The sequence below is a fragment of the Mobula birostris genome, chromosome 3, assembly GCF_030028105.1.
Source record: "Mobula birostris isolate sMobBir1 chromosome 3, sMobBir1.hap1, whole genome shotgun sequence".
NCBI lineage: Eukaryota > Metazoa > Chordata > Chondrichthyes > Myliobatiformes > Myliobatidae > Mobula > Mobula birostris.
Genome location: NC_092372.1, coordinates 60,679,900 through 60,706,102, shown reverse-complemented (window position 1 = coordinate 60,706,102; position 26,203 = coordinate 60,679,900). Strand labels below are relative to the sequence as shown.

At 40.4% G+C, this 26,203-nt stretch overlaps 1 protein-coding gene across 4 annotated transcripts in view; it reads left to right on the top strand.

Moving 5' to 3' along the window:
- The window catches only part of fip1l1a (FIP1 like 1a (S. cerevisiae)), a 90,989-nt gene that overhangs the window by 2,638 nt on the left and 62,148 nt on the right, over positions 1–26,203 (top strand). For all 4 annotated transcript variants that reach the window (XM_072252708.1, XM_072252710.1, XM_072252709.1 and 1 more), the window contains exons 3-7: positions 8,385–8,448; positions 10,043–10,149; positions 16,372–16,430; positions 17,786–17,896; positions 18,201–18,331. In XM_072252708.1, coding sequence (XP_072108809.1) covers positions 8,385–8,448; positions 10,043–10,149; positions 16,372–16,430; positions 17,786–17,896; positions 18,201–18,331 — 472 coding nt within the window. The remainder of the gene's footprint in view (positions 1–8,384; positions 8,449–10,042; positions 10,150–16,371; positions 16,431–17,785; positions 17,897–18,200; positions 18,332–26,203) is intronic.

Below are 26,203 nucleotides of genomic sequence, written 5' to 3'. Positions count from 1 at the left end.
GGAAGTTGTTCCTGCCTGTGGCCATCGAACTTTGCAGCTCCTCCCGTGGAGGGTCAGACACCCTGAGCCAATAGGCTGGTCCTGGACTTATTTCCATCTGGCATAGTTTGCATATTGTTGTTTTGATTTTTTGTGTTTTTTATTTCTATTTTTATGCTCTATTCTTGGTTGGTGCAGCTGTAACGAAACTCAATTTCCCTCAGGGTCAATAAAGTATGTCTATGCCATCAGGCAGGAGGTACTGTAGTATTAGGACAAGTACTGCTAGTTTGGGAAACAGCATTTTCCCCAGACCATAAGACTACTGAACTTCCTGCCACCACCCAGGTCTCATCACGCATGAAGCACTCGTTGCATCATGCTGTTTACTTTTTACCTTGTATCATAAATGCACCTTATTATTTGCTAATTTACTACAGTCCTGAGGTAATGCAAGAAAGATCGCTTTTTAAACTGGTGATGTCCGAGTTATATCAAAGAAATTTCCAACCAGCTCTGCTATTTCCAGCTCGCCTAAGGGTTGTTCTGCCTGATAGATCGCGTAAGTGGTTTAAATCCGTGGGCGAAGCATATCAATTTCTTGAAGGTCAAAGTTCGAGCTCAGCTGTCTAATAAATTTACTGTTTTTTTTCATGTCTGTATTCACTTGTTTATAAGTTAATAACCAGTTCGTAGATTTGGACTTCTTGAAGAATTTTGCCCTTGGTTTGATAATGCTCGTATTTTGTTTTGGAGTATGGATATTTATCATGCTTCTATGTTGCAAGTTCTTTTTTCTTTCTTTCCCTTTATTATTTTATTCTATTATTTTCAATTGTTTTTGAAAATAATTAAGAATCTGATTTGGTAATTGATTTTTTTTCTTGAAATATTAATAAGATTGTATTCTGTTTCACTTTCCGAGGTCTTGCCTTTCAAAATGTTTCACAAACGGCTGTTTTTTTAATGTTAAAATTTTTTTTTAACATTTGTTTGGTGTTTTTTATGGCATTCTCTTCTCAATGTTTTGACTGCAGTTGGTGTTTTGCATTCTTTTTTCATTGGAGACTTGCCTTCGAGAGAGACGGGGCTAGGGAAGTGTCTAGATAGCTTTCTGGCATTCTATTGGCCAGTTTTTGGGCTTTTTTGGGTGGGGGTGGGGCTATTCTTAGTTTAGTTTTTACCATCTGGGCTGATCTGAAACTACAAATATGTCTGAATTGTCGTAACTTCCAGTTCCTCTTTAAACCTTTTTCCCTCTTCCTGATGAGTTTCCTATGCAGTAAGGTTAACCCTTTACAAACCATATGGTTTATTGGAGTACAATGGATAATATTATTAACTTTGTTTCATGGAATGCGAATGGTTTGAATCATCTGATTAAACGGAAGAAGATTTTTAAAAGTTTTTCATAGATTGAATGCTCAGATTATCTTTGCCCAGGAGACTCATGTAAGGAAGGGGGATAATCAGCAGTTTTTTTAGGTTTTGGAAGGATAAACAATTTCAATCAAATTCACAGACTAAGGTGAAAGGAGTCTCTATTTTTATAGATTCCTCGATTTCATTTGTTCACTATGAAACAACTTCAGACCCGAATGGCAGATTTCTGTTAATCACTGGTTTACTTTATAACCAAAAAGTTGTTATGGTTAATATCTATGCACCAAATACTGATGATCTTGAACTCTTTAAGCATTTATTTGCATCTCTTCCTAACTTAAATGAATATATATTGATAATTGGTGGAGATTTTAACTGTTGCCTGAATCCCTCGATGGACAGGTCTGCGCTCAGTCAAGTACTTCAAACAAATCCGCTATTTTTATCCATTCCTTTTTAGTTGACTCCGGAATTTTAGAAGTTTGGAGGTTTTTACATCCTAATGATAAAGAGTTCTCATTTTTCTCATGTATATCATAATTATTCCGGAATTGACTACTTTTTCATTGACTCTCGATTAGTTTCATCTGTTACTGCCTGTGAGTACGATGCAATTGCCGTCTCTGATCATGTGCCCCTGAAACTATCAATCAAATTAACTGATGTAACTTTCAGTGCTAGACAATGGCGGTTCAATTCTGCTCTGCTTCAGGACTTAAATTTTGTTAACTTTTTAAAGAACAGATTGCCGTTTTCTTCTCAACTAATTTTACGGAAGAAATTTCCAGGGGGATATGATGGGACACTTTTACAGTATATATCTGTGGGCAAATTATTTCATATTCTGCTGGATTGAAAAAATGAATTAATAATGAAATAGATACATTGGTTGATGAGATTAAAGAAATTGATTTAAAAATATTCTGTTGCTCCTAATTTGGAGCTTTAAAAAAGGAGAGTTGAATTTAAGATTATTAACATCCCCAATCGAAAATCAATTACTTAAATCTAAGCGTCAATTTTATATACATGGTGATAAATCGGGTAAATTACTGGCCAACCAACTGAAAGCTGCTTTGGCTAAACGTCAGATTATTAAAGTTCGTAAACGGGATGGTACTTTGACGGTTGATCACGATGAAATTAATAAATCTTTTCAAGAATTCTATACCTCTTCATACCAATCAGAATTCCCTGATGATTCTACCATAATGCATGAATTTCTAAGAAAATTGAGTATTCCGAAATTACCACTTAATGAATGTTTAACATTAGATGCACCCATTACCGAAGAAGAAATAAAGAAAACAATTTCTTTGATGAATTCTGGTGAAGCACCCGGCCTGGATGGGTATACAATAGAATATTTAAAATCTTTCAAGCTCCTTACTTTGTCTTTGAGTTTTCCTGTGCAGATGACTTGATGACCTCTGTGTTACAGCACCTTTACAGAATTTGCAAAATCTTGAACACCAAAGTTCAAAGTAAATTTTATTATCGGAGTACAGGTTTCCCCCACCATCCGAAGGTAGAGCGTTCCTATGAAACGGTTCGTAAGCCAAAATGTCGTAAAGCGAAGAAGCAATTACCATTTATTTATATGGGAGAATTTTGTGAGCGTTTGGAGACCCAAAAATAACCTACGAAATCATGCCAAATAACACATAAAACCTAAAATAAGAGTAACATATAGTAAAAGCAGGAATGATATGATAAATACACAGCCTATATAAAGCAGAAATACTTCTCTACAATAATTGCCTGCACAGATCTCCGTAGCGAAAATCTCACGCAAGCGCTCTCGGCAGAAAATCTCATGCAAGCGCTGTTGGCATAAACGCGCTCTCCTTTAAACTATGAAGCTGCCAAATCTACCAAATAACACGTAAAATTACACAGCTTATATAAAGTAGAAATAATGTATGTACAGTGTAGTATCACTTACGAGATTTGGGAAGACATCAAGCACACTGATGATGGTGTGTTAGACTGAGTCATTGCAGGTTGGGGTGGTGCAGTGGCCCCCATCCTCCTGGCCGCCAACTGAGACATTGCCGTGAAGCACGCAGGGGTAGCCGGGAGGCACACAGCACATCTTTAAGAAAAAAGCCGAAATAAACAAGCTAATTAATTAGGTGCTGCCCGGCACGTAAATGTCGGCCCAGAGCAGTGCCGATTGCGTCGCCTCTGATCTGGGCCGACAATTACGTGTCGGCAGCACCTAATTAATTAGCATGTTTACTTTGGCTTTTTTCTTAAAGATGTGCTGTGTGCCTCCTGGCTACCGCTGCATTCTCCGTGAATCGGTACAGTATCTGTCCGGGGCCGGGGGGTTGGGATGGTGGGACAGGGGTGTCATCCCATCGTTGATCAGGACAGGCAGCTCAGCTTCTCGTATGACTGCTTGCCTCGACGTCGAAGGTCGAGGTTCGTCATCTGCTATGGCTGATGTGGAAGGCTTGCTTGACTGCTGAGCCTCGAGCATTTTTCTATCACACAGTTGTGTGTAAGGACTCAAAACATCCTGCAAATATCCCCTAAACCTACGTACCCTTTCAAAATTAAAGTCGTACTTTATCATTGCAGCGAAAATCTCACGCAGTTGCTTCACGTTCAGTTCCTGGACGACTTCACTTTCGCTACTGCATTCGGTTTCGATTGTTTTCCTTTCCTCTTCCAATTGCATCAGCTCTTCGTCTATCAGTTCTTGGTCATGGGATGCCAAAACCTCTTCAACATCATCTTCGTCAGCTTCCACAAGCCAAACTCACTTTGTCCTTGCTTCATTCACCATGATTGAAACGCTTAATTATGTCTAGTTTTACGCTAAGTGTAACACCCTTACGAGCTCTTTCAGGCTTTTCCGACACCTTAAAACTCATCTTGCTAACAGCTGCTCACTGCAACGTGTATAAGCAATGTCGTTCCGAATCCGGGGCAGAGCGGCTGCTCGGGGTGCGCGCTGATTTTTTCGCGCGCTGCCTTTCTTCGTAACAGTGAAAACACCTTCTGAAAGCAAAAACAGGGTACTAATGTAGGTCTTTCGTAACAGTGAGTTTTCGTAAAGCGAACGTTGGAAAAGCAGGGGACACCTGTACATACATGTCACCACACACAACCCTGAGATTCTTTTTCCTGTGGGCATGCTCAGCAAGCTGAGAGAATAGTAACTATAAGAGGATCAATGAAAGATAGAGTGCAGAAGACAACAAGCTGCAAATATGTCAAACGTAAATAAATAGCAATAAATAAGGAGTTCATGAACTAATAAGATAAACAGTCCTTAAAGTGATATAATTGGTTGTTAGAACATTTCAGTGGAGGTGAGTATAATGATCCCCTTTTGTTCAAGAGCCTGATGGTTGGGGGGTAGTAACTGTTCTCGGAACCTGGTGGCGTGAGTCCTGATGCTCTTGTACCTTCTACCTGATGGCAGCAGTGAGAAAAGAGCATGGCCTGGGTGGTGAGGATCTCTGATGATGGATACTGCTTTCCTATGACAGTTTTTCATGTAGATGTGCTCAGTGGTTGGAAGGGCTTTACCTGTGATGTACTGGACCTCATCCACTTCCTTTTGTAGGATTTTCTGTTTGAAGGAATTGGTGTTTCCAGGCTGTGATGTAGCCAGTCAATACTCTCTCCACTGCACGTCTCAAAGTTTGTCAAATTATTTAATGTCATGCCAAATCTCCACAGATTCTTAAGGAAGTATAGGTGCTGTAATGCTTTTTTCACAGTTGCATGTACATGCTGGGTCCAGGACTTGTCCTCTGAAATAGTAACACCCAGGAATTTAAATTTGCTAACCTGAATATTATCAAAAAATCTTCGATACAAAATACATTCTTATGAAATTTGTGTGTGGAGAGGGGAGGTAAAAATAAAGATTTTTTTGAACTCTTGTCTCTTGGTGCATGTTCAGATAAAGTGGTTGTCCATTATGGAAAATCACTATATGGATCACTTCCTAGGAAGATGAGCCATCCTGCCCCAATGCAGTCGTAATATGGCTGTTATCTTTCAGTATAAAATGAGCTGCGATTTTGTTAATCCCAATCGCCAAGCACTTATCATGGGTCCTTTTCAGCTCTCCCAATTTCCCATTTAAATTTGTTCTTCCTCTATATTCCTCAAAGGCCCTGTCTGATTTCGGCTTGCTATACCTTACATGTTTTCTTCCTCTTTTTGAATAAATTTACATCATCCCTAAATTTATTCTTCCAACGGGAACATGTTGGTCTTTGACCTTCTGTCATTTAAGCAATTCCCATATGTTGTGGCCTTTCCCAATAACAGCCGCTCTCTGTCTACTTTCCCCATTTCCTGCCTAATACTGTTGTAATTAGCCTTCCTCCAATTCATCACTTTCCCTCAAGGTCCTGTCGTATCTTCGTCTGTAACTGAAAATTTAGAGTTAGGATCACTGTTCCCAAAATGTTCTCCCACTGAATTCCAATCATCTGGTTCATTTCATTTTCCAATACAGAGTCTTGTATGGCCCCCTGGTTAAATTTTCTACTTACTGTTTCAAAAAGCCATACTGGATGTGTCTAACAATTTCTGCCTCCTATAAGACCATAAGATATAGAGGCAGAAGTAGGCCATTCGGTCCACCGAGTGTACTCCGCCATTTAGTCATGGGCTGATCCAATTCTTCCAGTCATCCCTGCCTTCCACCCCATTACCCCTTGTTGCCCTGGCTAGTCAAGAACCTATCTATCTCTGCCGTAAATGCACCTAATGACTTGGCCTCCACAGCCGCTCATGGCATCAAATTTCACAGATTTTCACAGATTCTCTGACTAAAGTAATTTCTCCGCATCTCTGTTCTAAAGGGACGTCCTTCAATCCTGAAATCGTGCCCTCTTGTCCTAGACTCGCTTACTACGGGAAATAACTTTGCCATATCTAATCTGTTCAGGCCTCTTAACATTCGGACTGTTTCTATGAGATCCCCCCTCATTCTCCTGAACTCCAGGGAATACAGCCCAAAAGCTGCCCAGATGTTCCTCATACAGCAACCCTTTCATTCCCAGAATCATTCTTGTAAATCTTCTTCAATATCAGCACATCCTTCTTTTAAAAAAAAAGCCAAAAACTGCACACAGTACTCCAAGTGTGATCTCACAAGTGCCCTATAGAGCCTCAACATCACGTCCCTGCACTTATATACCCCTAGAAATGAATGCCAACATTGCATTTGCCTTCTTCGCCACTTACTCAACCTGGAGGTTAACCTTTAGGAGAATCCTGCAAAAGGACTCCCAAGTCCCTTTGCACCTCTACAGTTTGAATTCTCTCCTCATCTAATAATAGTCTGCTGGTTTATTTCTTCCACCAAAGTCTATGACCACACACTTTCCAATATTGTATTTCATTTGCCACTACTTTGCCCATTCCCCTAAACTACCTTTCTGCAGGCTCTCTGTTTCCTCAACACTACCTGCTCTTCCACCTATTTTTGTATCATCGACAAATTTAACCACAAATCCATTAATCCCATAGCCCAAATCATTGACATACATCATAAAAAGCAGCGGTCCCAACGCCGAACCTTGTGGAACTCCACTAGTAACTGGCAGCTAGCCAGAATGGGATCCTTTTATTCTCACTCTCAGTTTTCTGCCAATCAGCCAATGCTCCACTCTGTGATTCCATGGGCTCTTATCTTGCTAAGCAGCCTCATGTGCAACACTTTGTCAAAGGCCTTCTGAAAATCAAAGTACACCACATCTACTGCATCTCCTTTGTCTACCCTACTTGAAATTTCCTCAAAAAATTGCAGTAGGGTAGTCGAGCAGGGCCTTCCTTTCAGGAAACCATGCTGGCTTTGGCCTACCTTGTCATGTGCCTCCAGGTACTCCGTAATCTCATCCCTAACAATCGATTCCAACAACTTCCCAACCACTGATGTCCGGCTAACAGGCTTTACAGCCTCTGCACTTCTACTCACTGACATCACTGCTGCCTGTGATTCTTAATCACTATATTTGGTCAAAGGACGAACAATGATCAAGATGCCTTTTCAATTTTTGTGTTTGCTTGAACTAGCAGATGGGACTTTCCACAAAATGACACCCCCTCCCCATGCTGCATTGAAATATCAATGTAAATAAACTTCCTAAGTTGATGTTGAACATACAACCATCATTTATTTATTAATTATTTTTTTGGGATGTGAGGTTCCCTGGCAACGCCATCATTTATTGTCCTTGCGAAAATTATGATGAGTCACCTTGCTAAACCATTCTGGTTCCTCTAATAAAGCTACGACTACCATGCTGATGGGTCAGGAATTTCAGAAGCAGACCCAGCAGCAATAAGGAATGACAGTGACATTCCATGTTTGAATATATGCAGCTTCCAGTGGAATGTGCAAGGGGATGATGTCCCGTGTGTTTGTTTCCCTTGGTGGTGGAGGTTACAGATTTTGGAGGGGTTGGCGGAGTGTCCTTGAGTAACATGAACAGACATTGTAGACGATATTGGATGAGCTGCTAATCAAGTGGGAATCTTTGTCCTGATGTGATCTAGTAGAGAGTGTTGCCTCATGGATAAACCACTTGGATTACAGTTAGATAGAAAATTTGGAAGGGTGGTCCCAGAATTTTGTTTAGGCAAGATTAAAACCCATACAGAAGTGAGTCTTTTTGAGTTTTATGAATACCTTGTTTTTATATTATTAATTTGGAGCGAGGTATTCCAAAATACATTATTAAAAAACCTAATTATAAGATCAAGCATAAAGGTTTTGCAGCCCTCGAGTTGTGTGCTTAATATTTTTGAGTGTGCAACATGATAGTCAGGAGGTAATTAGTTCAGAATTACATATTACCCTAGTGATAACATGTTCCACTGAAGCCTGTATTCTTCTAAAAGTATGTAATTTGGCATAATTCTATTTAGAAATATTTTACCAATTTTCTGAGTACCAAATATTTGGCTTCTAAAACATGGTTGGATTTTTATTTTGGCTTTGTTTTAAAGCCTGCTTTTTAATGTGAAACATATTATTTATTTAGCACTGAAGCACCAGCTCCAGCTGCTACGGTAGAAGAAACGAGAGGGAATGGTGTAGTGAAAATGGTAAGTTTCAGATTGACATTTTTGAAATAACGACTGTTGAATTAGGTCAAATAAATTAGACAGATAAACATTGTGACTTTAAGGGGAGATGAGTGTGGTTTTAAATTAGAAATGTGATTAACTTTAAGGTGTCTTTTTAAATGAGAAGCTAATGTACTTGTTTTTTTGAACTGTAACAATTTGGTGGGACTTTTTTTTTGTCCATCATTAAGTTGCTTTCAATTTGATGCAAATTTCACAGGAGGGGATTGAGGTGAAAGTTCTTTAAAATAAATTTTTAAGTTAAATAGTAAAACTCTCAGCTGTGTGTTAGAAATGACCTTCCATGAAGAAAGTTAACTTTATATGATTATGAAGACACGCAGTCCTCTTTTATTGTCATTTAGTAATGCATGCATTAAGAAATGATACATTATTTCCTCTGGTGTAATATCACAAAACACAGGACAAACCAAGACTGAAAAAACTGACAAAACCACATATTTATAACATAAGTTACAAACAGTGTAACAATACCATAACTTGATGAGGAAGTCCGTGAGCACAGTAAGGTTCAAAGTTTCTCAAATGTCCCACATCTCACGCAGACGGGAGAGAGAAGAAAAACTCTCCCTGCCATGCTGACCACAATCCGACTCTGAGTCATCTGAAAACTTCGAGCTCTGATCAGCTCCCCGACACTGAGTACTGAGCGCTATCTCTGTCCGAACGACTCGACCTCCTTCTCGGTCGCCAGAAGCAGGCAAGGCCGGGGATTTTGAGACCTACTCTCCGAAAGAATCACGACCACACAGTTTATCTTTGGTTTATCTTTGATTAACTTGGTTTATCTTTCTGTAAATGTTGAGGGAGGGAGGGTCCATGCCAACCACCAACCACCATTTACACTTGTAATACAGTACGTTAATCCCATTCACCCTACATGGACAGGCACTGATGTGATAGATCCAAGACCCAAGACCTAAGATGCAGATTGTGCAAGGACCCTTGCCCCCTCCACCTTCAGATTCTACCATTTACCTACACTGGGGGCAATTTGTAGTGGCCAATTAACTACGCGTATTTAGGGTGTGAAAGGAAACAAATTAGACAAATAAATAATATGACATTAAGTGAGGAAAAGATTGAACTGTGTGGGTTAGTTTGAGAATTAGTTGGCTAATAGCCCTTCTAACAATTTGTATTTCATTGAGTTAATGGGCCTTCATTACATTCATGTATTGATTCTATTACTTGCACAGTCAGTATCTTCAAAATCAAAAACAAATTGGTAAATAGACCATGTACGTTCTGAAAGTTAGTAGACTTATAACATAATTGAAAAAGGGAACTTTTTGTGTCTTAGTCACTAATTGTTTAGAGTAGTTATTAGATTAAGAAGTCTGTATTCTTCAGTGTTATGGAAGCAGATATATAGAATTACAGGCTGGTCAATCAGTGTTTTATGGCTGAAGCTTTAAAGCTGAACTACAAAACATGAGAGTGTTTGCTTCCAACATAGGGTTACATGGGGAGAATAGATGCTTCATAGAATAAAAGTACAGGTTGGGTGTTCTAATTAGTTATAGAAAATAATCATGTTTTCATTCTTTAGAATCCTACAGCTGAAGGGGAGGATGAAAGTGACAGTGATAGTGATGACGATGATGATGATGTTCAAGTTACAATTGGTGACATAAAAACTGGAGCACCTCAGTACACGTAAGTTCCCATCCTTTGTGAAACTTGAGATAGAAAATGCAGAGCTTTCGTTGGTTAGATTTACTTAGATTTTCATTGTTTGATATTTTGAAGTGTTAAGGCTAATTTATACTTGTGCGTACTAGCTTACGCCGTAGCCTACGGAAGTGGGCTACGCCGTTGTGTGCATTTATACTTGTGCGTTGGTGTGTCTGCGTCTCTCTGCAATTCACCGCTAAAACGCTAGTTGGTGGTGGGGTTTCCATGCCACTGTGTTGAGTTTATTCGTGTTGAAACTCAACACGAAGGAACTCAAACTTCAAACAATGGCGACTGAAACTGAAAGAGGGTGGATTTTCTGTGCTTGTCCGGCCACTGAGAGACATGGACGAGGAAATGCATTTCAAATAATTTCAGATGGCGGCAGGTAGATTTGACAACTTGGTTTATCGTCTCCAACCATTTATTTCACATCAGTGTATGCACAGTATACTCTGAGACTGGCAATCACCATTCGAGTTTTAGCTTCAGATGGAAGTCAACAGGCTGTAGCAGCTAGCTACAAACTGGCGTCAAACATAGGGTCCTCCATAATTTCTGAGATCTGTAAAGCTTTATGGAAAGCATTGCAGCCAGAGTTCCTTCCCTGCCCTTCAGTCGCCCAATGGCAAGCTATTGCTGCGTAGGAGGAAATGCGATGCTACCAAGTGGACCAATCACAGTTGTTGTGGTCTGCGACGCGTAGTTACATTTTGGGAGAGGTGAGCGTTAGACTACGGCGTAAGGTACACTGCTATGCCGTATCTATGGCGTACATTTGAAGCACAAGTATAAATCTGCCTTTATTCCAATCAGTGTATGTATACAGATTTATCTCCTCCTGGAAATGGCACGGCTGAGGGACAACACAGAGGCGCTGCTCATGGTTGCACAAGAACAGGCGCTAGTGTGATAGACCCAAGATCCAAGATGCAGACTGTGCAAGGAATCCACTGAGACCATCCAGCACATAATAGTAGGGTGTAAGATGCAGGCAGGGATAGCATACACTGAATGGCACAGCCAAGTTGCAGGAACTGTGTACAGGTGCATCTGCAGTGAGTATGGATTGGACACTCCCAAATCCAAATGGGGAACACCGGAGAAGGTGGTGGAGAATGACAGAGCTGAGTTCCTGTGGAACTTGCAAGTACAGACTGATAAGCAGGTACTGACCAACCACTAGACATAGTAATACTGGACAAGGAACAGAAGAAAGCAATAGTAATGGATATGGCAATCACAGATGACAGTAACACCAAGAAGAAGGAATAAGTGAAGCTGGAGAAATACTGGGGATTGAAAGAGCAGATAGAAAGGATGTGGAAGGTTAAAGTCAGAGTAATCCCAATGGTGATAGGAGCACTTGGAGCTGTGATACCTGGAATGGGAAGGTGGTTCCAGTTAATCCCAGGAACAACATCTGATATCTTGACCCAGAAGAGTGCACTACTAGGAACAGCAAGGATACTGCACTGAATCCTCAAGTTCCCAAGCCTTTGGTAGAGGACCTGAGATTGAGGGAAAACTACTCATACACACCACCCATAGACTGTGTTGATGACTTTCTCCTTGAACTGTTGTAATTTTTATATTAGTATTCTCACATTGATTCTTCAAGTTTGTTTGTTAAGGTGTTCCCACGATTTTGCTGCTCTTGTACTTCAGTTGTAGTAATGGTGTTGAGATGATTATTCCTTTTATTAATAGACAGGGACCCAGCTGGTGGCGTAGTGGCATCAGTGTCGGACTTCGGGATGAAAGGTCCTGAGTTCAAATCCAGCCAGCTCCCTTGCATGCTTTCCATCCGTGCAGGGTTACGAGCTGGTGATCTCTTTGGAAACTCACCCGGCAGAAGGCAATGGCAAACCACTGCTGTAACTTGCCTCGTACACGGTTCCCCGCTACGTCAGAGAGGCGTGCAAGGAAATTGCCCGCGAACTGGAGAAACTCCTAATAGACAGAATATGGGTAATTCTGGCAAAGGGATTGACCATCTTTAATTGCTTTCAGATGAGAGTTAATAAGACTGCAATGCTTCTGGACGTGCATGTATACCAGATTGGTTAAAGGGGGTTGATTCCCATAGAACAATACAGCACCTGAACAGGCACTTAAGCTCACCATGTATGCATTAACCAATGGTATTGATCTCATCTGACTGCATGTGGTCCATATCATTGTATTTGTTTTCTATTAAAAATATGTCTTAATGCTTCTTCAACAATGCCATCATATCGGTTTCTCCCACCTCTCCCAGTTGCATGTTTCAGGTAGGTGCAATACTGAGTTTTTTTAAAAAATGCAAATCTCCTGTAAATTTTCCCCAACTCAGCCTAAATCTGTGTCCTCTAGTATTTCACATTTGCAATCTAGGTGGTGGATAAAAAAGCTATCTAATGCACCATAATTTCAACTCATAATTTTCATCTCTCATAATTTTATAGTAATCAGCTAGGTCATTTCCTTAGTCTTCAACACTTCAAAGAAAACAGTTCAAATTTGTTCAATCTCTTTTTACCTAATACATTGCACTCCAGTCCAGGCAGCTTAGTGGTGAAGCTTTTCTGCATGCTTTGCAAAGCTCGCATGTCCTTCCTGCCATGTGCGGTTGGTTGCCATACTAAGCTTTGTAAGGTTGTAACATAACTTCAAACTTAACACTTAATGCACTGACTGATAAATACAGGCATTCCATATTTGCAAATTTGTGGATGACGCCAAGATTTGAGGGTGTAGTGGACAGCAAGGAAGACTATCAAAGCTTGCAGTGGAATCTGGACCAGCTAGAAAAATGGGCTGAATATTGGCAAATTGAATTTAATGCAAACAAGTATGAGGTTTTGCATTTTGGGAGGACAACCCAGGGTAGGTCCTACAGAGTGAATGGTAGGGTTTTCAGGAGTGCATTAGAACAAAGTGGTCTGGGAGAGAATACAGGTTCATAATTCAGTTAAAGTACCATCAGAGGTAGACAGGGGCATAAAGAAAGCTTTTGGCATGTTGGTCTTCATAGATCAAAGTATTGAGTACAGGAATTGGGATGTTCTGTTGAAGTTGTATAAGATGTTGGTGAGGCCTAATTTGGAGTGTTGTGTGCAACTTTGGTCACCTACTTACAGGAAAGATGTGGAACAAGGTTGAAAGGTGCAGAAAAAATTTAGAAGGATACTGCCGAGATTAGAGGATCTGAGTTATACGGAAGGATTCAGTAGGTTAGGGCTTTAGTTTGGAACGTAGAAGATTGAGGGGAGACTTGGTAGACGTATACAAAATTATGAGGGCTATAGATAGAGTCTGTAAATACAAGCAGGCTTTTTCCACTGTTGAAGTTGGTTGGGCCTAAAACTAGAGGGGATGGGTTCAGGATGAAAGGTGAAAATTTTAAGGGGAACACGAGGGGAAGCTTCTTCACTCAGAGGGTGATGAAAGTGGGAACGAGCTGCCAGCGGAAGTGGTGGATGTGACTTTGGTTTCAGTGTTGAGGAGAGGTTTAAATAGGTGTATGGATGGGAGGTGTTTGGAGGGCTATAGTGCAGGTGGATGGGACTAGGCAGTATAAATGAGTTGGCATGGATTAGATGGGCCAAATGGCCTGTTTCTGTGCTGTATTTTTCTATGACTCTATATGCTGCCTTTATCACACTCTCTATTGTGTTGGCACTTGTGGGGAGCAATGGAATGAATCCCAGATTCCCTTGTACATTAGTGTTCTTAAAGGTCTTGCTGTGAACTATTACTTATTCTTGCATTTGATCTCCCAATAAAATCTCTTTGCATTCATCCACATTAACCCCCATTTGCCATTTCTCCACCCACCCCTCCAAATTTCCAAACTATCTATATCCTGCTTCCTCCGTCACTATATCATCATTCACTTCACCACTGGTCACAGACCCGCAGTCAGGAAAAAAAACACCTCCATCCCTCATCAATCATTTATGTCACATCTTTAAATAAAAATCAAATTTGCAGAACAGACTTCCCCAAGATAAAGTTATGCTATTTATCACTAAAACCACGTTTCCTAATGTGAATAAATCCAGGTGCATCCTACTTCTGGTGTAAGGTTTACTGGCCTATAATTTCCTGCATTATCACCTTTGCTTCTTAAAGAGCAATATCAGCTATTCTGTGGCTGAAAAGGATACAAAGATCTTTGTCAAGGCTCCAGTAATCGTCTCCTCTTGCTTCCCTCAATATCCCAGGATAGATTCTATCAGGCTCTGGGACCTAATCCTTAATAGTTTTCAAGACAATATCAACATACCCCTCTGTAATTTCACCACCATCCATGTCCTTCTGTTTGGTGAATACCTATGCGAAATACTCACTTAAAACCACGACCATATCTGGCTGTTGTTACTTGGAAAAAGGTTTGAGTGCCACGAGCAGGCTTATGGAAACTGTTGAATTTCATAAATTGGAAACATCATTATCCATCTACAGTGCCTATAAAAGTATTCACCCCCCCTGCCCCGGTAGTTTTCATGTTTTATTGTTTTGCAGCATTGAATCACAGTGGATTTAAATTGGCTTTTTTTTACACTGATCTAAAGAAAAAGACTCTTTCGTGTCAAAGTGAAAACTGGTCTCTACAAAGTTGGTCTAAGTTCATTACAAATATAAGGCACAAAATAATTGATTGCTTAAGTATTCACCTTTAATATGACACACCAAATCATCACTGGTGCAGCCATTTGGTTTAGGAAGTCACATAATTGGCTTTAGGAGATCTGTTTTTGGAGACCTAAGTGCAGTCCAAGGTGTTACAATTGATTGTCGTAAAAATACCCCTGCATCTGCAAGGTCCAACTGCTGGTGAGTCCGTGATCTGGCAAAAACTACACCATGAAGACAAAAGAACACTCCAAGCAACTCTGAAAAGATTATTGAAAAGTCAGGAGATGGATACAAGAAAATCTCCCAAGTCACTGAACATCCCTTAGAGTACATTTAAGTCAATCATCAAGAAAAGGAAAGAATATAGCACAGTTGTAAATCTGCCTAGAGCAGGCCGTCCTCAAAAACTGAGGGACTGTAAGAAGGGGACTAGTGAGGAAGGCCATCAAGAGACTGATAACAACTCTGGAGGAGCTACAAGCTTCAGTGACTGAAATGGGAGAGACTGCACATGCAGCAACTGTTGACCGGGTGCTTTACCAGTCGAAGCTTTATGGGAGAGTGGCAAAGAGAGAGCCACTGTTGGAAAAAACTCACGTGAAATCTTGGCTAGAGTTTGCCAGAAGGCATGTGGGAGGCTCTGAAGTCAGCTGAAAGAAGGTTCTGTGGTCTGATGAAACCAAATTTAAGCTCTTTGGTCATCAGACTAAACGATATATTTGGCATAAGCCAAACAACGCACCTTGTCAAAAACCCATTGTCCCTACCTACCGTGAGGCATGGTGGTGGCTGCATCATGCTGTGGGGTTACTTCACTGCTGCAGGCCCTGGAAGGCTTGTGAAGGTACAGGGTAAAATTAATGCAGCAAAATACAGGGAAATCCTGGAGGGAAACCTGGTGCAGTCTGCAAGAGAACTGTGACTTGGGAGATTTGTTTTCTGCAATGACCCCAAGCATAAAGCCAAAGCTACACAGGAATGGCTTAAAAACAACAAAGTTAATATCCTGGAGTGACCAAGTCAGAGTCCAGACCCCAATCCAACTGAGAATTTGTGGCTGGACTTGAAAAGGGCTGTTCACCTACGATCCCCTTGCAATCTGACAGAGCTTGAGTAGTTTTGTAAAGAAGGACGGGGGGAAAATTGCGATGTCCAGGTATGCAAAACTTATACAGACCTATCCACACAGACTCAAGGCTGTAATTGCTGCAAAAGGTGCATCTGCTAAGTACTGACTTGAAGGGGGTGAATACTTATGCAATCAATTACTTTGTTTTATATTTGTAATTAACTTAGATCACTTTGTAGAGATGTTTTCACTTTGACATGAAAAAGTCTTTTTCTGTTGATCAGTGTCAAAGATCCCAAATTAAATCCACTGTGATTCAATGTTGTAAAATGAAAAACATGAAATCTTCCAAGAGGGGCTGAATACTTTTAATAGGCACTGTATATCCTGTATGATAAAAAATGTAAGTATTTTCTTTGAGAAAATTCAGTAAAAAATGTTGAATTGACAAGTGAGCAGCATATTGTGAGAATTTTTTTGCCCTAATTTAAACTATATTTTCTGTCCAAAAGCTATGGTGTAACACCTGTAAATCTCAATATCAAGTCTTCAAGTAGACTTTATGGATCAGGTAAGAAACCTTTTATGTTTTTCATGATCTATTTGCCCGCTTCAGCCCAAGACACAAGGACAGGGTGGCAAATGCCCTTCATTGCCATTCTGTACTACTTAGTGGAGATGTACCTAACATCACTTTCCCTTGTTCATTTCTTACTTGTGGCCGTTTTGAAAAATTAAATGACACTCTACATTCTAAATGGAAATTTGTAGTTCAAGTAAACACTTAAGTTTTGAACCTGAAGCGACATCAGAATACCCTTTTTTTAAAGTTTAATTGGCATTTGTAAAACAACAACTTTGAGTTTCTGTGGAGCCTTGAGTGTAATCATAAAGTAATTAAGAATATTTAGAGTCAGAATAACCTAAAAGGCCATCAATGCATCTTCCAGCATGTTAGAAGGAAAACTACTTTCAACAAAAGATTCTATGATAGTATACTTTCAGAAAAGAGGATCTGTTACATGATCGAAACTTAATGCAGTAGGGTAGAGGGAGTAGTATTGGTACTAGAGCTATTCCTTGTCCATGACTACAGCAAGAAACCTCCAACTGTCAAATTTTAGTGATTTTTGGCCTGAAAGTAAATTGGTAACCGGTTGGATTTCATTAATTTGTCTATATTTAAATTGCTTGACTTTTTCACAATGGCTTCAAATATTGTGAGTATCATTAGCTATATAGTGTGCTGTCATTTCCTGAACCAGTGGCTAGCTTTGTGAATTATACAACTCTGAAAGTAGGCCTTGGTCCAAAGTGAGCAGGCATTATAGTTTTTGCTTTTTTTCTAGAACACTGACCATCTGTTCGATACATGCTTTAGGCTCAGATACATTCTTAGATAGTTTGTACATGAGACTAATGGCAATGTGTTCAGTTTTCGTAGGTAAAGTGAACAATCCACAGATGCTGAAAATCTTGAGCAACGTGTATAAAATGCTGGAGAAACTCCGCATGTCAGGCAGCATATATGGAGGGAAATAACCAGTCGCTTTCTCGACCCGAATGATTGACTGTTTATTCCCCTCTGTTGATGCTGCCTGCCTTGCTAAGTTCCTCCAGCATTGTGAATGTGTGTTACTGTGAGATATGGTTTTGTTTTCAATAGTAAAACTGGGGATATTAACCATTCAATCTTTGTCTACTGGCATTCAATATCTTCGATACTTAATGTCACCAACTTAACTTGTGGATATGCCTGTAAGTTAGTTTTTGAATAAATTGTTCTAAATTTGTTCTCAATTGCAATAGTTTTACCAAATGAGTAGTTCAATATTAGAAATGTCAGAGTTCAAAGTATTTTTTTTATAGTGTTGTATCATGGAAATAATTTTTGTTAGCTGCTAATCCTGAATTTTTACTTTCTAGGAACAAAAGCTGGAAAAGGAGTTGACCTTGATGCACCTGGTGATATTAATGGGATCCCAACATTAGAAATAGACTTGGATTCTTTTGAAGATAAACCTTGGAGAAAACCAGGTATAATGTATTCTGTTTGGAAATGACCCTCTCAGTAATTGGCTATTTAAATCTGATTGTTAATTTGAAACTATTTCTATGCTTCTGTTAACTATATCTTGTTTCTGAATCCTATTTGGGAAAGCGTCATTCTTTTAAGAAATTCCTGAAATCTTTTAAAAAAAAATCTATTGTCTAATGTAATGACCACTGTGTATCTTTAGCTCAGAAAATTGGTGAATATGGGAGAAAAATAATAATAGGATAATCAAGGGTCATCTTGGCATTGGGTTTTCTTATGCATTTTCGCTCTTCTCTATTTAAGGTGCTGATCTTTCTGATTACTTCAATTATGGCTTCAATGAGGAGACCTGGAAAGCCTACTGTGAGAAACAAAAACGTCTAAGAATGGGTCTTGAACCTCTTCCTCTTGCTTCAGCTACGAACAGAATTACAGTAAGCAGTGAAATGTTAGAATTGTCTACAATATGGCAGTGCATTTTGCAAATTATTAATTTACATTTAAACACATTCAAAATTCTAATTAAATTTATTAGCAAAATACATGTGTCACCGCTTACAACCCTAAAGTCATTTCCTTGTGGGCATTCACAGTAAATACAAGAAACACAATAGAATCAATGAAAGACTGCACCCAACAGTCTTTCAAACAACAGACAAGCAACCAATGTACAAAAGACAATAAACTGTCCAAATACAAAAAAAGAGAATGAATAAATAAATAAATAAACAAACAAACAAACAATTAATATTGAGAGCATGAGATCAGAGTCCATGAAAGTGAGTCCAGAAGGTGTGGAAACAATTCAGTTATGGGGCGTGTGAAATTTTCCCCTCGGTTCAAGAGCCTGATGGCTGAGTTTAGGAACTGTTCCTGAACTTGGTGGTGTGGGTCCTGAGGCTGCTATACCTTCTTCCCAATGCCAGCAGCGAGAAGAGAGCATGGCCTGGATGGTGGGGGTCCTTGATGATCGATGCTGTTTTCTTGCAACAATGCTACATGTAGATGTGCTCAGTGGTGGGGAGTGCTTTACCCGTGGATGGACTGGGCCATGTCCACTACTTTTTGTAGGCTTTTCCGTTCAAGGGCATTGGTGTTCCCATACCAGGCCATGATGCAACCAGTCAATATACTCTCCACCACACATCTATAGAAGTTTGTCAGAGTTTTAGATGTCATGCTGAATCTTCACAAACTTCTAAGAAAGTAGAGGTGCTGCCGTGCTTTTTTGTAATGACACGTGCTCGACCCAGGACAGATCCTCTGAAATAACAACATTGAAGAATTTAAAGTTCCTGACGCTCTACACCTCTGATCCCCTGGTGAGGACTGGCTCATAGACCAATGGTTTCCTCTTCCTGAAGCCAAGAATCAGCTCCTTGGTTTTGCTGATGTTGAGAGAGATGTTGTGTCACAACTCAGCCAGATTTTCAGTCTCCCATCTATAGTGATTCATCACTAACTTTAATTCAGCCAACACCAGTTATGTCATCAGCAAACTCAAATATTGTCTTGGAGCTGTGCTTAGCCTCCCAGTCATGAGTATAAAACAAGTAAAGCAGGGAGCTAAGCACACAGCCTTGTACAACTGTGCTGATGGAGATTGTGGAGGTGATGTTGTTGCCAATCTGTACTGACTGGGGTCTGCAAATGAGGAAATGGAGGACCCAGTTGCACAAAGAGGTACTGATGCCTAGGTCTTGAAGCATATTGAGTAGTTTTCAGCGGATGAAAGTATGGAATGCTGAGCTGTAGTCAATGAAGAGCATCCTGATGTATGCATCGTCACTGTCCAGATGTCCCAGGGTTAAGTGAAGACCTAGTGAGATGACATCTGCTGTGGACCTGTCGGCAAATTGGAGCTGATCCAAGTCACTTCTCAGGCAGGAGTTGATATATTTAATCATGGACGTCTCAAAACATTTCATCATAGTGGATGTAACTGCTACTGGTGAGAGGCATTGAGGCAGGTTACCATGTTCTTCTTAGGCACCACTATAATTGAAGCCTGCTGGAAGCAGATGGGTACCTCTTACTGCTGAAGCGAGAGGTTATAGATATTAGTTAGTATTCCAGCCATTTGATCAGCACAGGTTTTTAGTACTTGGCCAGGTACTGCATCTGGGTACCTGTGAGATCACAGGGGTTGTGGGAGTTCGTGAAGGTCCCTCCATGTTTTAACAGTCAAAGTGAACATAAAAGGTTTTGCGCTTTTCTGGGTGCGAAGCCTTGGCGTTACACTTTGCAGGAGATGATAGCAGTCGAGCCCTGCCACAGCTGCCAAACATCCTTCAGTGATTCAAGATTGGTCTGGAACTGCCACTTTGTACGTGAGGTGGCTTTCCACAGATTGTACTTAAACCTCTTGTATTTTACTTGGTTGCTAGATCTGAATGTCACTGATCTGGCCCTCAGCAGATTGCAGTTCTCATGGTTCATTCAGGGCTTCTGGTTGAGAAAACCCTGAATGATTTTGTGGGGACAAACTTGTCTGGCTATTTTTATAAATTCTGTGATAACCGCAGTGTATTTGTTCAGATCCCCGATGAGTCCTTGAACACTGCCTGGTCTACAAACTCAAACGGTGGCCCCTCGTCTGCCTCCTGCAACCACCTCTTTGTCATCCTTACTTCTGGAGTCTTGCTCTTTTAGCCTCTGTCTGTATGCAGGTAGGAAGAGAAGTGATCAGATTTCCTGAAATGCAGTCAAGGCATGGAACGGTAGGCATTCCTCATTTTAGTATAGCAGTAGCTAAGTATGTTAGCCCCCCTGGTGCTGCAGGCCATATGTCGATAATTGGGTAGAGATTTACATAGAAAACCTACAGCACAATACAGGCCCTTCGGCCTACAATGCTATGCCGAACATGTACTTACTTTGGAAATTATCTAGGGTTACCCATAGCCCTCTATTTTTCTAAGCAACATGTACCTATCCAGCAGCCTCTTAAAAGACCCTATTGTATCTGCCTCCATGCACTCACCACTCTTTGCGCAAAAGAAAACTTACCCCTGACATCTCCTCTGTACCTACTTCCCAGCACATTAAAACTGTACCCTCTCGTGTTAGCCATTTCAGCCCTGGGAAAAAGCCTTTGACTATCCACACGATCAATGCTTCTCATTATTGTATACACCTCTATTATGTCACCTCTCATCCTCCGTCACTCCAAGGAGAAAAGGCTAAGTTCACTAAAATGTTCTCGTAAGGCATGCTCCCCATTCCAGGCAACATCCTTGCAAATTTCCTCTGCACCCTTTCTGTAGTTTCCACATCCTTCCTGTAGTGAGGTGACCAGAACTGAGCACAGTACTCCAAGTGGGGTCTGACCAGGGTCCTATATAGTTGAAACACTATCTCTCAGCTCTTGAACTCTTCAGTGTCCTATGGACACTGACACCAGAATCCCTCTGACCCTCCACACTGCCAAGAGTCTTACCATGAATACTATTTGACCTGTCAAAATGAACCACCTCACACTTATCTAGGTTGAACTCCATCTGCCACCTCTCAGCCTAGTTTTGTATCCTATCAATGTCCTGCTGTAACCTCTGACAGTCCTCCACACTATCTGCAATTCAAAGAAGTCTATTTGAAGTCCCTGACAATGATTTGAAAGGCATCAGGGTAGGCTGTTTCTTCTATGCTGATGCTGACACTTAGTACCTCAAGTACCTGCTTAACGTCAGCCTTTGGCGGTATGTAAACTGGTCTGGATGGCTGTGGTGAATTCTCTTGATGAGTAGAACAGTTGATATGTAATTGTTAGATGTTCTAGTTCAGGAGAGCAAGAGTGCAACAAGACCACTGTATCCGTACACCCATGAAGAGTTTATAATCAAAAACAGATGACCCCCCCCCCCACCACCTTTTGCCTTCTCCAAATCAGCAGTCTGGTCCATCCAGTGTATCGAGAAGCTCTCTGGTCTGATTGCCAAATGCAGTGTGTCCGGAATGATCTATGTCTCTGAAACAGAGAATGCTGCAATTCCTCTTTTCCCCCTGTTAGAGCAATCTTGCCTTTAGGTCCTCAGTCTTGTTCTCCAGTGACTGTACATTTGCTAACCAGATGCCAAATGGAGGAAGTTTCATTCCCTGGCGTTTTAGACTGGCTTGGAGTTCTCCCTTCCTCCTCTTTCAGCCATGGTGACGTACCTTCTCTCTCTTGGAAGGTGCCGTACCTGCGTGCTTGAGAGTTAAGTCCACTGAGTCCTTCAGAAGATTTTGAAATTGTTAGTTCATTATGACAGTTTAAAAGTACATTAATTAAAGGGAAATTACAGACTGCAGATTGCAGTGAGAATAGTTCAGAAAAAAGTATATTTAGAAGTTTTATAAGCTGCCCTTAACATATCACAGTGGTTTACCAGTGCCATCTTGAAGCAGCCATGCTTGTTCAACTGTACTCCTAGCTTCCAATACTGGTATTCCAAATAGATTGTGACAGATTTGTACCACAACTTCATTTTTCTGTTATTTCTGCACACTACTTGATGTTGCTTGTTAACAAAATCTGTCCATCTTTGGTTGAAGGTCTTAATTGAAACTGAATTCAGAGCTTCGGAGGGAGAGATGTCCATATTTCTTTGTGTTTATGTTTTAAAACCGTGGCTGACAAGGGAAGTCAAGGACAGTATAAAAATAAAAGAGAAGAAGTATAACATAGCAAAGATGACCGGGAAGCCAGAGGATTGGGAAACTTTTAAAGAGCAACAGAGGATAACTAAAAAGGCAATACGGGGAGAAAAGATGAGATACAAAGGTAAACTAGCCAAGGATATAAAGGAGGCTAGTAAAATTGCTGGAGAACGCAGCAGGCCCTGCAGCATCTGTAGGAAGAGGTACAGTCAACATTTTGGGCTGAGACCCTTCGTCAGGACCCGACTGTACCTCTTCCTAAGATGCTGCCTGGCCTGCTGCATTCACCAGCAACTTTTAAGTGTGTTGCTTGAAAGTCCAGCACCTGCGGATTTCCTCGTGTTTGCAAGGATAGTAAAAGCTTCTTTTGGTATGTGAAGAGGAAAAAAATTAGTTAAGACTAAAGTTGGGCCCTTGAAGACAGAAACAGGTGAATTTATTATGGGGAACAAGGAAATAGCAGATGAGTTGAACAGGTAGTGAAGATCTGTCTTCACTAGGGAAGACACAATCTCCCAGATGTAATAGTGGCCGGAGGACCTAGGGTAACGGAGGACCTGAAGGAGATTCACATTAGGCAGAAAATGGTGTTGGAAAGACTGATGGGACTGAAGGCTGATAAATCCCCAGGGCCTGATGTTCTGCACCCCAGGGTACTTAAGGAGGTGGCTCTAGAAACCATGGACGCGTTGGTAATCATTTTCCAATGTTCTATAGATTCAGGATCAGTTCCTGAGGACTGGAGGGTAGCTAGTGTTATCCTATTTTTTAAGAAAGGAGGGAGAGAGAAAACAGAATTACAGACCAGTTAGCTTGATATCAGTGGTGGGGAAGATGCTGGAGTCAATTATAAAAGATGAAATAGCGGCACATTTGTATAGCAGTAACAGGATCGGTCTAAGTCAGCATGGATTTACGAAGGGGAAATCATGCTTGACTAATCTGGAATTTTTTTGAGGATGTAACTATGAAAATGGACAAGGGAGAGCCAGTGCATGTAGTATACCTGGACTTTCAGAAAGCCTTTGATAAGGTCCCACGTTGGAGATTAGTGGGCAAAATTAGAGCACATGATATTGGGGATAGGGTACTGACATGGATAGAAAATCGGTTGGCAAACAGGAAACAAAGAGTAGGGATTAATGGGTCCCTTTCAGACTGGCAGGCGGTGACTAGTGGGGTACTGCAAGGCTCGGTGCTGGGACGCAGCTATTTACAATATGCATTAATGATTTAGATGAAGGGATTAAAAGTAACATTAGCAAATTTGCAGACGACACAAAGCTGGGTGGCAGTGTGAAATGTGCGGAGGATGTTATGATAATGCAGGATGACTTGGACAGGTTGGGTGAGTGGGCAGATGCAGTTTAAAGTGGATAAGTGTGAGATTATCCACCTTGGTGGCAAGAACAGGAAGGCAGATTGCTATCTGAATGGTGTCAAGTTAGGAAAAGGGGAAGTACAACAAGATCTAAGGTGTCCTTGTTCATCAGTCACTGAAAGTAAGCATGCAGGTACAGCAGGCAGTGAAGAAAGCTTATGACATGTTGGCCTTCATAACAAGGGGAGTTGAGTATAGGAGCAAAGTGGTCCTTCTGCAGTTGTATAGGGCCCTGGTGAGACCACACCTGGAGTATTGTGTACAGTTTTGGTCTCATATTTGAGGAAGGACATTCGTGCTATTGAGGGAGTGCAGCGTAGGTTCACGAGGTTAATTCCCGGGTTGGTGGGACTGTCATATGTTGAAAAATTGGAACCACTGGGCTTGTATACACTGGAATTTAGAAGGATGAGAGGGGATCTGATTGAAACATATAAGATTATTAAGGGATTGGACACGCAAGAGGCAGGAAACATGTTCCCGATGTTGGGGGAGTTCAGAACCAGAGGCCACAGTTTGAGAATAAGGGGTAGGCCATTTAGAACAGAGTTGAGGGGAAAACTTTTTCACCCAGAGAGTTGTGGATCTGTGGAATGCTCTGCCTCAGAAGGCAGTGGAGACCAATTCTCTGGATGCTTTCAAGAAAGAGTTAGGTAGAGCTCTTAATGATAGCAGAGTCAAGGGATATGGGGAGAAGGCAGGAACGGGGTATTGATTGTGGATGATCAGCCATGATCACAGTGAATAGTGGTGCTGGCTCAAAGGGCTGAATGGCCTTCTCCTGCACCTATTGTCTATAAAGTACTTCCTGATTCGACAGCGACCCAGCACTAAGTTTCAACTTGTGATCCATATTTTGGGCTCCTTCACTTGAGATTATTTTTCCCTTTATTTATCCTGTGAAGCATTTTAAATTCTTCAACATTTGTCATATTATTCCTTATTTTTGTTTATATAATTGAAGGAATATAACCCTACTGTATTGCTAACCTACGAAATAAATGCTTAAAATTCAGCTCAGTTTAACTATTAAGCTCTGATTGACATTCTAGGTAAAGCTTTCTGAGTGCATTGTTGACCCTAAATTAACTCATGGGTTCTGATGAAGATTCTGGAACTGAAGCACAATCTCCTCACTTGGGTCTTCTGACTGCTTAGAGATAAAGACCATTATTTGATTTGCTTTAGTGCATCAGTTTTAGCAATAATGGACATGGCCTAAATTTCTTTCCTCTTTTCCATCCTTTTTTTCCCTCACCATTAAGGAAACAGTCTTTCAAATCTGCACAGGTTGACTTTACACTACTTTATTTGGAACTTTTTGTGTTAACTTTTAACTACTCAGTTTTTCTTGTCCCATTCTCTTGCTTTAATTTTCAAACTTTAACCTCAATTTACTTTCATTAACCTTCTGTCATTCACTTTTTTGGATCTGTTCCTTGATCCAAGTCATTACTTTCATCTTATGTATGTTACGAGTCTTCAGAACACAATATTGATCTTGCCATAACTTTCTCTTTCTCCCCATCCTGTCTTCTAGTTCAAGTAATAGCAACCTGGTTTACAAGGCTGATTGGAAACTTGAGCAAAATTTTATCAAGAAATTTCCTTAAGTTCATATGAACAACACAGTGTACAATGAAGGTCACTGAATAAATGGGCACAATTAAAAATATACAACCACTTGATCAGTTTGTGATTGTCCAAGTGTGCACTATCTAGTTTTCGATTCTGCCCAGCAGAATATGAATATTAAAAAATCAGTCAACTGATTCGTAATGGAAATAGAATCCAAGGTTTCAGCCATAAGGAGTAAAATTGATAGTATGTAATTGCCGCAGTTCTTTCTCTTTTCAAGCAATGGAAGATTTTTTTCTTCTAAAGGTTCATTTTCTGTATCTTAACATCTTAATAGTTTGGCTAATGTATTTACTACTGTTCCCTTAACTTTTTTTTATTTGGTTATGGAACCATGCTGTCCTGCAGGTATCTGCTTTCTTCTATTATTTTCAACAAGCCATTGTTTATTGCCCTTTAGTTTTGAAAGAATTTCTTTCTCAGAATCTAAACCTTTTCTCTTCTAATTTTGATTTACAAACGTTTGTATTTTGCGTAAGTGTTTTTCATGTTTTAAGAATATTAGATTGTGTGTAATGGAAAACAGGTAAAGGAGATGGAAGGAAACAAGCAAACATCCGATGTTTTGGAAGAGTTGAAATTATGTTTTAATTTTCTTACAATATAATTTTTCAGAAACTTAAAACTTCCTAAATGCTCAAATCACTCA